At 39.5% G+C, this 12311-nt stretch overlaps 1 protein-coding gene across 2 annotated transcripts in view; it reads right to left on the bottom strand.

Annotated features, from left to right (window-relative positions):
• Positions 1-5509, bottom strand: part of MAGT1 (magnesium transporter 1) — a 45202-nt gene extending 39693 nt beyond the window's left edge. For both annotated transcript variants that reach the window (XM_081563564.1, XM_081563567.1), the window contains exon 1: positions 5388-5509. In XM_081563564.1, coding sequence (XP_081419690.1) covers positions 5388-5489 — 102 coding nt within the window. In that variant the 5' untranslated portion in view covers positions 5490-5509. The remainder of the gene's footprint in view (positions 1-5387) is intronic.
• Positions 5510-12311: the final 6802 nt, after the last annotated feature.

The raw sequence follows: 12311 nt of genomic DNA, 5'->3' as shown, positions 1-12311 counted from the left end.
TGAAATGGTTGAAGAATGTGATATATTCAAGATAACTCAAATATAACACATATAATGCCTTAATAATTCCTAGACACTTCTTTCACTACTCCTTTAGTCTTTTCTGATTTTATAAAAGAATTTCTCTTTTCTTAATAATATTTGAGTTAAAAGTTTTCTTCATTGGAGTAAATCTCTAGTAATGAAGAAACTTCTTCCTTAGGGGTGCCTCTCATCCATTGTTAAGAGCCCTTTGTTACTGAAAGCTATGGCTCAGAAATAAAAATTTTGTTTTCCTATAGCCTCTACATTAAGTCCCACTAATCACTCTCTAGATATTCCTTTATCTTTCAAAGTCATAATAATCAAAAGTAAAGGGTTAAGGGGCTTCCCTGGTGGCTCAGTGGTAAAGAATCCACCCTGCCAATGCAGGAGGCAAGGGTTTGATCTCTGGTCTGGGAAGATCCCACATGCCAGGGAGCACCTAAGCCTGTGCACCACAGTTATTGAGCTTGTGCTCTAGAGTCCAGGAGCTGTAACTACTGAGTCCACTTACCACAACTACTGAAGCCTGTGCACCCTAGAGCCTGTGCTCTGTAATGAGAAGCCACCGCAATGACAAGCCCACACACCACAACTAGAGAGTAGCCCCCACTCTCCACAACTTGAGAAAAAGTCCAAGTGGCAACGAAGACTCAGTACAGAAAAACAAAAACAAAAACATACACACACATACACACACACACACACATATATATTTAAAATGTAAACAGTTAAAATGTCACCTGCGTCCTTCATGTCCTTCTACTTACTATTTAATACTTTAAAGTTATTAGTAAGTAACACACTTTCCAAGGATGATAGTACATGAAGGTAAGAGATTTATCAACCGAACTCAGCAACTCAAAGTAGTAATTGATTTGGAACCAACTCTATTGCAAATACTTTTTCCACTAATTTTTTTTAAAAGACATTTGAGAAAATATATCCACCCAGTTTTAAAATTTGCACTGGATATATTTATTCAAAACAAAAGTTTACTATGAAAAAACACTAGATTTATTTCTCCCCTTCTTGGAGTACATTACTTTCAAGTACTCAGAAAACAAAAAGAAGAGTGATAATATTCACAATCAAAATATAATAACAAAAAAGTTAAGTAAGCTTAAAGCCTTTCTCTCCTCTTGAAACATGTAAATTAGTATGTCCACAAAATAATCCCACTAACAGGAAGTCAATTAATATCTCTAATTCTGTTAGTAATAATCAAGTATGATGAAACTTTTAGGAGTATAAGAAATTACAGTGACAACAGTTTAATTTTATTCTACTTCCTTGCATAATATCTCAATTAGCTCTAGCAAAGTAGATTAAGCTTTAACAAGTACAAATTCTCCTATCACTGAATATCACTTATCAAAGATAGCATATAAGAATTCACTATCATTTAAATTCTGATCCTGCCATTAAGATTACTTTTAAATTTCAGAATAAAGCTAAGCATCACCAGTCTGAATTCCTCTAAAATGCACCTCCTTTTCCCTCAAAACTTATTTCATTGTATCATCAGGGTTTATTCATAAAAATTCTTGATACTTTTATCTTTCCTAATAATCCACTAGTCTACAAACGTTAGTTTAAAAAACTCCTGATTAAGGAATAAATTTCCAATTCTATCCTTAAATTAACAGTGAGACTGAAGAGATCTGGAAACATAATTGGCAGATAATGACTGAAGGAGAAAGACAGTGAACAGAGAAGAGAGTATTTGTAATCCTTAAATGCTATCTGCTCCATTCTCGGTTTACATATTTCCTGGATACGGTTAAAATACTCCACTATCCCTTCTTCCTGATGTTTTATTTTTGGAGGATGTCTCAACTTGCTTGTTTTGCAATGCTATTGAGCCTTTGGTTCTTGGTAATAAGGTATTTTCTAAATAATTGCTGGGGTTTTGTGCACGTGACACTTTCATGTATCAGTTCTCAAAGCAATGTCAGAGAATATAGAAGTTTTTTCAGTATTTCCTGCCTTGTCAAAATATGCAGATAATTTTATTTTCTGAATAATCTTCATAAAATCTTGACACAAAAAGATCAATTGAAAAATATTTTATACTGGGACTTCCCTGGCAGTCCAGTGATTAAGAATACACCTTGCCTCAGGCTGGTGCACTGGGATGCCCCAGAGGGATGGGATGGGGAGGGAAGAGGGAGGGGGGTTCAGGATGGGGAACACATGTAAACCCATGGCTATTTCATGTCAATGTATGGCAAAACCCACTACAATATTGTAAAGTAATTAGCCTCCAACTAAAATAAATAAATTTAAAAAAATTGGCAAAGTTGGGGATGTTAATAAGACAAATCATCCAATGAAGAAATACCAACAAAATTAAAATAAACAAGGAATGCTTATTTTTGGATACTAAAAAAAAAAAAAAATCACCTTGCAATGCAGGGGACGTGGGTTCGATCCCTGGTTGGGGAACTAACATCCTACATGCTGTGGAGCAACTGGCCCTATGTGCCACGACTACTGAGCCAGCTCCTACAACTAGAGAGTCCATTTGCCTCAATGAAAGATCCCACATAACGCAATGGAGATCCTGCAGGCCACAACTAAGACCCAACGCAGCCAAATAAATTTTAAAAAATGTATACTGCAGAGGAACACAATTTTATTTTCTAATATTCATCTAATGTCTTCTACATGCCAGATATTACATTAGGCACTTTACAGGCCCCATAATTTTCACAATATTAAAAGAAATAGGCATTTTCCCATTCTACTGATAAGGAAAATGAGACTCAGAGTAACTGGCTAAAGATCACTTGGATTGCATTAACATATATGCTCTTTAAAATTTTACACAATATTTTGAAAACTGAGAAAAAGGAGGGAAAACTATCTGCCACCCTAGCATTATTAAGACCATTTTTTAATGTTTCTGTATGCTTTGTGCATTCACTCTTTTCCAGGGAATTCCCTGGCAGCCCATAGGTTTGGATTCAGTGTTTTCACTCGGGGGGCCCAGGTTCGATCCCTGGTCAGGGAACTAAGATCCCGCATGACTTGCAGCCAGTATAGGGAGGAGCCTGAATTGAGATGAGTCTGAGAAGAAACAGATTATATAAGTTCTTTTGTACTTTGCAAAATACATTTTTTTAACCTTTTGGTTTTCAGTTTTTCTCCTTTTAGCATCTCTGGCAACACTATGAAGGATGAGTTCAAGGATGATCAGTTAGACAGTTATGGCAATAAATTTGCAAGAGCAATAACAGTCTTGAACAGTGGGCATGGTGGGAGGGGAGTTAGAATCTGATTCCTTAAAAAAATTTATTGAGATAAAATTCACATAACATAAAATCTACCACGTTAACAATTTTAAAGTGCACAATTCATTGCTGATCCCTTTTAAAAGTACTTTATCCCCTGCTAGGCTCTTCTGCTTCTAGTTTAGTGAGAGGTTAACTGAATAAATAATTTAATTAGTAGAAATACTGGTTATTAAAAATCTATACTTTTTTACTTGAAAAGGGTAAGTGGTGGTTGTAGAAATTTAGACAATGCCAGCATACAAGGTACAAAGTTAAAGTCTTCCCCTAATGAACAATCCCAACTATCCATGGATAGCCACTGTTCTATATTCTTACAAAGGCTTCTTTCTATGTATACATAACTTGTAGTTTTATTTTTTAACATAAAAAGCCTCCAGAATATAAAACTATGTATTGCTCTACATCTTGTTTTCCACGTAAAAAATGGCTTGGAATCCTCCTTAAAAAGCCCATCGATTTCTAGTTCCATTATAGGAGCTTGCTCATTTTGTACACTTTGTGTATTTTTAACTTCATTTTTTGCCAATCTAATAAGTAACTCGTTTTAATATGCTACCGTTTTTTAATGGAATAGGACAAATATTCAGCAACAGAGAAGGCAGGTTCTTTTAAAATTCAGTTCAAGTTGACAAGCATCTGAGCCAATTAAATGGCATTTTTAAAGTGCATGTGAGATGAGGGGTCCAATACCTGGGTGGGGAAGATCCCCTGGAGAAGGGCATGGCAACCCACTCCAGTATTCCTGCCTGGAGAATTCCACGGACAGAGGAGCCTGGTGGGCTACAGCCCATGGGGTCACAAAGAGTCGGACACGACTAAAGCGACTTAGCAGGCACGCACACACAGGTATTGTGTACAAAAGGAAGCACAAAATGTACAGGAAATAGCATAAGACTAACCAAAGATCTTAGTCTTTGTTCTTCAACGGTTAACCGTGTAAGCTTAGGCCTTAGGTTTCCTCATTTATAAAATTAGAGCGCATAACCAATTGCTAGTAATTTGTAAAGCTCTTAAGAGCAAACGGCCCTAAGTCACAAATGTTTCAAAACAATAATGTTAAAAATCCACACCTTGAATTGCTTAACGGTGAGTAAAGAACATTGTATCTCCTCCACTTGTCAAAGCCAGTAAATTCCACAAGGAGGGACCTTAGTTTTGTTCCCTTATGTATACTACGTTCCTAGAACAGCGGCTGGCGCGCTTGATCTTTGGTAAATGATTGAAAATGGCTTAAGAACTTCACTCCGGTAAATAAAGAAAGCTGAGAGCGGAAAAATTGATGCTTTTGAACTGTGGCTTTGGGGAAGACTCTTGAGACTCCCTTGGACTGCAAGGAGATCCAACCAGCCCATCCTAAAGGAAATCAGTCCTGAATATTGGAAGGACTAATGCTAAAGCTGAAACTCCAATAATTTGGCCACCTGATGCGAAGAACTGACTCAATGGAAAAGACCCTGATGCTGGGAAAGATTGAAGGCAGGAGGAGAAGGGGACGACAGAGGATGAGATGGTTGGGTGGCATCACCGACTCAATGGCCATGAGTTTGAGCAAGCTTCGGGAGCTGGTGATGGACAGGGAAGCCTGGCGTGCTGCAGCCTATGCAGCTTTCAATCAATTTTTTGGACAATAAAATAAATTCGGCATAGCTCCGCCCTTCTGTTTAATCCTCATTCCTGAAATGAAAATGCTACATAATATACAGTTCTGTCTAAAAGGAAGTTATATCTATTGACAGCAGAGTCATATTCTACCCCTTGAACCTAAAGTCGAACTTCCCTCCACCACCTGATGGGGCCCATAGAAGTGTCAAAACTCGTAGCTTTGTTTATCCACAGGCCTACAGAAGCCAGGCTGTCACCTACTCGGCCCCACTCTCAGACTCGACAATCCCAGAAGACAAAGTGTTATGGTTTCTTCTCCTGCGAACCCCACAATTCTAAAAACGGCAGAACTGAAGCCACCGAAGACACAGAACTGGCGAGGAAAGGGATCGGGAAGAACATAACAGATTCTCTCAAGCCCCTCTCGTGCGGAAAAGCCCGTGTTGCTGGAAACAGCGTCCTCACCTCCTTCTTTCTCTGGGCAGAGGCTGAGGGAACCCCGAAAACGAGCAGCAGTGCCACCGCCATGATTGCAGAGACACACCAACGCCACCAACGCGCTGCCATGTTCGCCTTCTCTCCCGCCTAGAAGGGAAACTTTCCTGGGGCTAGAGCTGAGGGTTGGTTGGGCGTGAAAACAGGCAAACCAGCCCCCTTTCCCCTTCTCATTGGCCCAGCTCAACCCTGTTGGTAGTCCTCTCACAAAACGTCACGACGCTATTCTGCCAGGCGCCGGCTAAAAGACGGCTCACTTCTAATTGGTCTCCGTTAGCCAATACAAAAACGGTAATCTGGAGGTTTTACATTGGTCCGCTAAGGATGATGGACCACCCCTTTCATTAAACGTAAAGATGGCGGGTGTGGGCTCTTTAAACGCGCCTGCGCAGTTGTGAAGCGTTGCGGCTTTTCCGTGTTGGAGATGGTCTAAGGTTACTAAAACAGGATCTTTTCTCCTCAGATTCTTTTAGAAGTCTTTGAAATCGACCGGACTTCACTGGTGGTCCAGTGGTTAAGAATCCGCCTGCCAATGCAAGGGACATGGTTTGATCTTCCCCGGTCTGGGAATATTCCACATGCTGCAAGGGCAGCTAAGCCCCAGGCCACAACTACTGAGCCAGCGGGCCCTAGAGTCCGTGCTCCAGAGCAAGAGAGGCCACCATAATGTGAAACCGGGCATCGCAATTAGAGAGTAGCCCCTGCTCCCCTCAAGCGCCCGACACTCCCGCCCATCCCACCGCCACCTCCCCACCCCCGCCCATCCCACCGCCACCTCCCCACCCCCGCCCATCCCACCGCCACCTCCCCACCCCCGCCCATCCCACCGCCACCTCCCCACCCCCGCCCATCCCACCGCCACCTCCCCACCCCCGCCCATCCCACCGCCACCTCCCCACCCGCGCCCATCCCACCGCCACCTCCCCACCCCCGCCCATCCCACCGCCACCCCCCCCAACCCAGACGTCCAGGAAGGAAGACACAAAGACTCAGCCTAGCCAAAAATAAATAAAAAACTAAATTAATTTCAAAAAAAGAAACCCACCTCTTTCGTGTACTATTCTAGAAAAATTTTGCCCAGCCATATAATTGATAAGACCTATCCCAAGCCCGTCATTTGGCCGCCAAAGTGTTTCAAATCCAAAAAAGGTAAAAAAGCAAGAAAGGAAAAACAATATTGATGGAGGAGATTTTTTTTTAAATGGTGCCACGTTTGCTGAACAGAGCAGATGTCAAAAGTTATTTTCTAAAGTGCTTATTCATGGCAATCTTTTAGATGTATGAGGCAGGCACCAACAAGGAGTTAAATTTTGATTATAGACAGCAAATGCTTTTTTTTTTTACTTGTCATTAGTTTGTTTGAGGGGTGGATGCCACACTAAGGTTATAAGAAAGCACTTAGGACTTTTTAAAGTTTTTATGTCATAATTGGTTGTCTTAAATATCCAAATCCCTTTTCTAAGAAATAACAAAAATCCTACATAGCAGAACTTTCCATTTATTTGACCCAGTTCTGTTTATCGTAGTGAGTTGTAAAACTGGGATGTTTTTATTGAAGAAGAATAATATATTGAAGAGGAAAATCACCAACAAAATCAATCGCCTGTAATTTGGATTTATTTTCATGATTTGGAATATCATATGACCATTCTTTTAGGCCCTGGTGGGAAACACACACACGGAGGAAAATAATTTCATTAAGCTAGAGCAACAAAGAGATGGGCATGAAAGGGAAAAGAACTGGTTCTGAAGAGATTTGATTTGATATAGAGAGGTGAAAAAAATTAAAATGTTAAGAGACACTGATAATATGAAAAATACAAAAAAACACTTGGACATGCCATATCATTCCATTTATGTGACATTCTAGAAAGTGAATAGATCAGTAGCTATCAGGGATTGGAGGTGGGGAGAGGGATCGACTACAAAAGGATCACAGAAGGAGATTTTCTGTGAGGATGCAACCTTTCTCTCCTTAATTGTTGGAGTGGTTACATACTGTTTGCATTTGTCAAAACTCAGAATATTACACTAAAAGAAGAGTGAAATTTACTGCATGTAAATTTAACAAATGAAAAATTAAGGCTTTTAAGTACACAGAGAAATCTCAACTATCGTTTTGGCAAAAATTCAATATGTGCTGTCATTGAGTCTATGAAACAGGCACCTCAAACATTGCTGGTAGCTATGCAAAATGGAGGATAACTTAACAATATCTAATACATTTATCTTTTGATTCAGCAATCCAACTTCTGGGGATCTACTCCAATAATAAGAAGATATATGTGCACAAAATTATTCATTTCAGCACTATTTGTAATTGAAATATTCTCAAAACCATTTAAATGTTCAAATGTAGGAGAATGACTATAGAACATAAATACCTTGGAGTTTTTTGCAACTGTAAGGAAAAGAAATGAGGAAGAGCTGTGTAAATGATATGGGTTTTCAAGATCTATTGTTAAAGTGAAAAGGCCCAATGCAAAAGTATGTACATATTATGCTACATTTGTATGAAATAGAAGAGGAAATAAGAAAATATATACATGTTTAACCATTTTAGCAAAAGAAAACACAGAAAGCATAAATCAGAAGCTAATGAAATTGGTTTCCTACAGGAGTTGGAGGAAATGGAGTGTAACAGTTAAGGAAGGGAATGACACTTCGCTAAGTATACCATTTGTATAGTTTTGACTTTTGGAATAATGTTAATGTTTTTAAAATAAAATATAAGAGCAAATCATGTGGTTTTGCAAGATGAAAAAACTTCTGGAAACGAATGGTAGTGATAGTTGTACAACAATGCAAATGTACTTAATACCATTGAACTGTACCCTTTAAAAAGGTTAAAAGGGTAAATTTTCTGTCATGTATATTTTACCACAATTAAAAATAAGTTACACATTTATAAATCACACCAGGAAGAATGAGTTAAAAAACTGAAATTGAATACAAAACACAAAAAAAGGAGCACAACTCTATTTCAAAAGAAAAACAACTGCACTAAAGAAAATTGAACTAATCTGAATCATTTATGAACACACTATTTTGATTACACATTATCAGTTTAAAGAAAAAAAATAACTGCAAGCAAATCTTAAACTCTACTAAGTAGATTTGTTTTTTATAATGATATAAGTATAACAATTCTGGAAATATATATTTTGTATAATGTAATATGTAAAAACATTGATATTGAGAGCCAGGATTCTCACTGTGTAAGAAGGGAGATACAAATACGAAATAAGGAAAAGTGAAAAAGAACTTGTGGGGGTTGGACTGGAATTGGAAGTGTTTGCATAAATTTATCATTCATAACATATATTTCTAGCTCTATTCACTGAAAGGACTAGAAGCAATGACACTCCAATACAAATGAGCAAACCTAATGCCAAATGTACGTTGATAAATGCCATCCCTAAAAGAAATCAAGGCTCCTTAGGAAAATAGATTCCAGTGCTGGGGTATGGAAAGTACAAGATGAGCCTTGGTTCAGAAAATAAAGAAGTCCTCAAAAAAATAAAATGATGGAGACCTAAAAAAGAAGACATATAAGCCTTACCATAGGTAAGCTTATTGTCTCCATTTTACATATGAAGGAAGTGAGTACAGTATCAAGATTAAGCAATTTTAAGTAATATGTCTTCTATAAGACAACTGGTAAATCACTTGTAAAGGAATGAAACTAGAACACTTTCTAACACCATACACAAAAATAAACTCAAAATGGATTAAAGATTTAAACATAAGACCAGAAACTATAAAACTCCTAGAGGAAAATATAGGCAAAACACTGTCCGACATAAACCACAGCAGGATCCTCTATGACCCACCTCCCAGAATATTGGAAAAAAAAGCACAAATAAACAAACGGGACGTAATTAAAATTAAAAGCTTTTGCACAACAAAGGAAACTATAAGCAAGGTGAAAAGACAGCCTTCAGAATGGGAGAAAATAATAGCAAACGAAGCAATGGACACACAATTAATCTCAAAAATATACAAGCAACTCCTGCAGCTCAATTCCAGAAAAATAAATGACCCAATCAAAAAGTGGGCTAAAGAACTAAACAGACACTTCTCCAAAGAAGACATACAGATGGCTAACAAACACATGAAAAGATGCTCAACATCACTCATTATCAGAGAAATGCAAATCAAAACCACAATGAGGTATGATTTCACACCCGTCAGAATGGCTGCTATCCAAAAGACTACAAGCAATAAATGCTGGAGAGGGTGTGGAGAAAAGGGAACCCTCTACACTGTTGGTGGGAATGCAAACTAGTACAGCCACTATGGAGAAAAGTGTGGAGATTCCTCAAAAGACGGGAAATAGAACTGCCATACTACCCAGCAATCCCACTGCTGGGCATACACACCAAGGAAACCAGAATTGAAAGAGACATGTGTACCCCAATGTTCATCGCAGCACTGTTTATAATAACCAGGACAGGGAAGCAGCCTAGATGCCCATCAGCAGATGAATGGATAAGGAAGCTGTGGTACATATACACAATGGAATATTACTCAGCCATTAAAATGAATACATTTGAATCAGTTCTAATGAGGTGGATGAAACTGGAGCCTGTTATACAGAGTGAAGTAAGCCAGAAAGAAAAATACCAATACAGTATACTAGCACATATATATGGTATTTAGTTAATTGGTAAAGATAACCCTGTATGCGAGACATCAAAAGGAACACAGATAAATAGAACACTGTTATGGACTCTGTGGGAGAGGGCAAGGGCGGGATGATATGGGAGAATGGCACTGAAGCATGGAAATTATATGTGAAACGAATTGCCAGTCCAGGTTCGATGCATGATACAGGGCGCTCGGGGCTGGTGCACCAGGATGACCCGGAGGGATGGGATGGGGAGGGAGACGGGAGGGGGGTTCTGGAAGGGGAAATCATCTACACCCATGGTGGATTCATGGCAATGTATGGCAAAACAAATACAATATTGTAAAGTTAAAAAATAGATAAATAAACTAATTAAAAAAAAAGACATATAAGTCAGAAGGAAATCCTACTGACTACATCTGAGACTACTGAGCATTAAAACAAATAATGATAGCAATGGATTATAACCTTTGGAATTCATGAATCCACACTGATAATAAACAAATAAATAGGGGAGAAGATAAAATTTCTCCTTGTAGTAGAATCAGTCAGTTCAGCTGCCCAGTCGTGTCCAACTCTGCGAATCCATGAACCCCAGCACGCCAGGCCTCCTTGTCCATCACCAACTCCCTGAGTCCACCCAAACCCATGTCCATCGAGTCAATGATGCCATCCAGCCATCTAATCCTCTGTCGTCCCCTTCTCCTCCTGCCCTCAATCTTTCCCAGAATCCGGGTCTTTTCCGATCAGTCAGCTCTTCGCATCAGGTGGCCGAAGTATTGTAGTTTCAGCTTCAACATCAGTCCTTCCAATGGACACCCAGGACTGACCTCCTTTAGGATGGACTGGTTAGATCTCCTTGCAGTCCAAGGGACTCTCAAGAGTCTTCTCCAACACCACAGTTCAAAAGCATCAATTCTTCTGTGCTGAGCTTTCTTCACCATTCAACTCTCACATCCATACACGACCACTGGAAAAATCATAGCTTTGACTAGATGGACCTTTATTGGCAAAGTAATGTCTCTGCTTTTTAATATGCAATCTAGGTTGGTCATAACCTTCCTTCCAAGGAGTAAGAATCTTTTTTTTTTTTTGGCCCGGAGGCATGTGGGGTTTAACTCCCTGCCAGGGATCGAACCCTCACCCCCTGCATTGGAAGGCGAAGTCTTAACCACTGGACCGCCAGGGAAGTCCCAGTAAGAATCTTTTAATTTCAGGGCTGCAATCACCATCTGCAGTGATATTGGAGTCCAGAAAAATAAAGTCAGCCACTGTTTCCCCATCTATCTGCCATGCAGTGATGGGACCGGATGCCATGAATGTTTTCTGAATGTTGAGCTTTAAACCAACTTTTTCACTCTCTTCTTTCACTTTCATCAAGAGGCTCTTTAGTTCTTCTTCACTTTCTGCCATAAGGGTGGTGTCATCTGCATATGTGAGGTTATTGATATTTCTCCCGGCAATCTTGATTCCAGCTTGTGCTTCCTCCAGCCCAGTGTTTCTCATGATGTACTCTGCATATAAGTTAAATAAGCAGGGTGACAATATACAGCCTTGACGTACTCCTTTTCCTATTTGGAACCAGTCTGTTGTTCCATGTCCAGTTCTAACTGTTGCTTCCCGACCTGCATACAGGTTTCTCAAGAGGCAGGTCAGATGGTCTGGTATTCCCATCTCTTTCAGGATTTTCCACAGTTTATTGTGATCCACACAGTCAAAGGCTTTGGCATAGTCAATAAAGCAGAAATAGATGTTTTTCTGGTACTCGCTTGCTTTTTTGATAATCCATTGCCCGTTGGAATTTGATCTCTGGTTCCTCTGCCTTTTCTAAAACCAGCTTGAACATCTGGAAGTTCATAGTTCACGTACTGCTGAAGCCTGGCTTGGAGAATTTTAAGCATTACTTTGCTAGCGTGTGAGATGAGTGCAATAGTGCAGTAGTTTGAGCATTCTTTGGCATTGCCTTTCTTTGGGATTGGAATGAAAACTGACCTTTTCCAGTCCTGTGGCCACTGCTGAGTTTTCCATATTTGCTGGCATATTGAGTGCAGCACTTTCACAGCGTCATCTATCAGGATTTGAAATAGCTCACCTGAAATTCCATCACCTCCACTAGCTTTGTTCATAGTGATGCTTCCTAAGGCCCACGTGACTTCACATTCCAGGATGTCTGGCTCTAGGTAAGTGATCACACCATCGTGATTGTCTGGGTCGTGAAGAACTTTTTTGTACAATTCCTCTGTGTATTCATGCCACCTCTTCTT

This window comes from Giraffa tippelskirchi, chromosome X, assembly GCF_054371585.1.
Source record: "Giraffa tippelskirchi isolate mGirTip1 chromosome X, T2T-mGirTip1v1.2.pri, whole genome shotgun sequence".
In the NCBI taxonomy this organism is placed as follows: Eukaryota; Metazoa; Chordata; class Mammalia; order Artiodactyla; family Giraffidae; genus Giraffa; species Giraffa tippelskirchi.
Note: the sequence above shows the minus strand (reverse complement) of the source record. Positions and strands in the feature narration are given on the sequence as shown.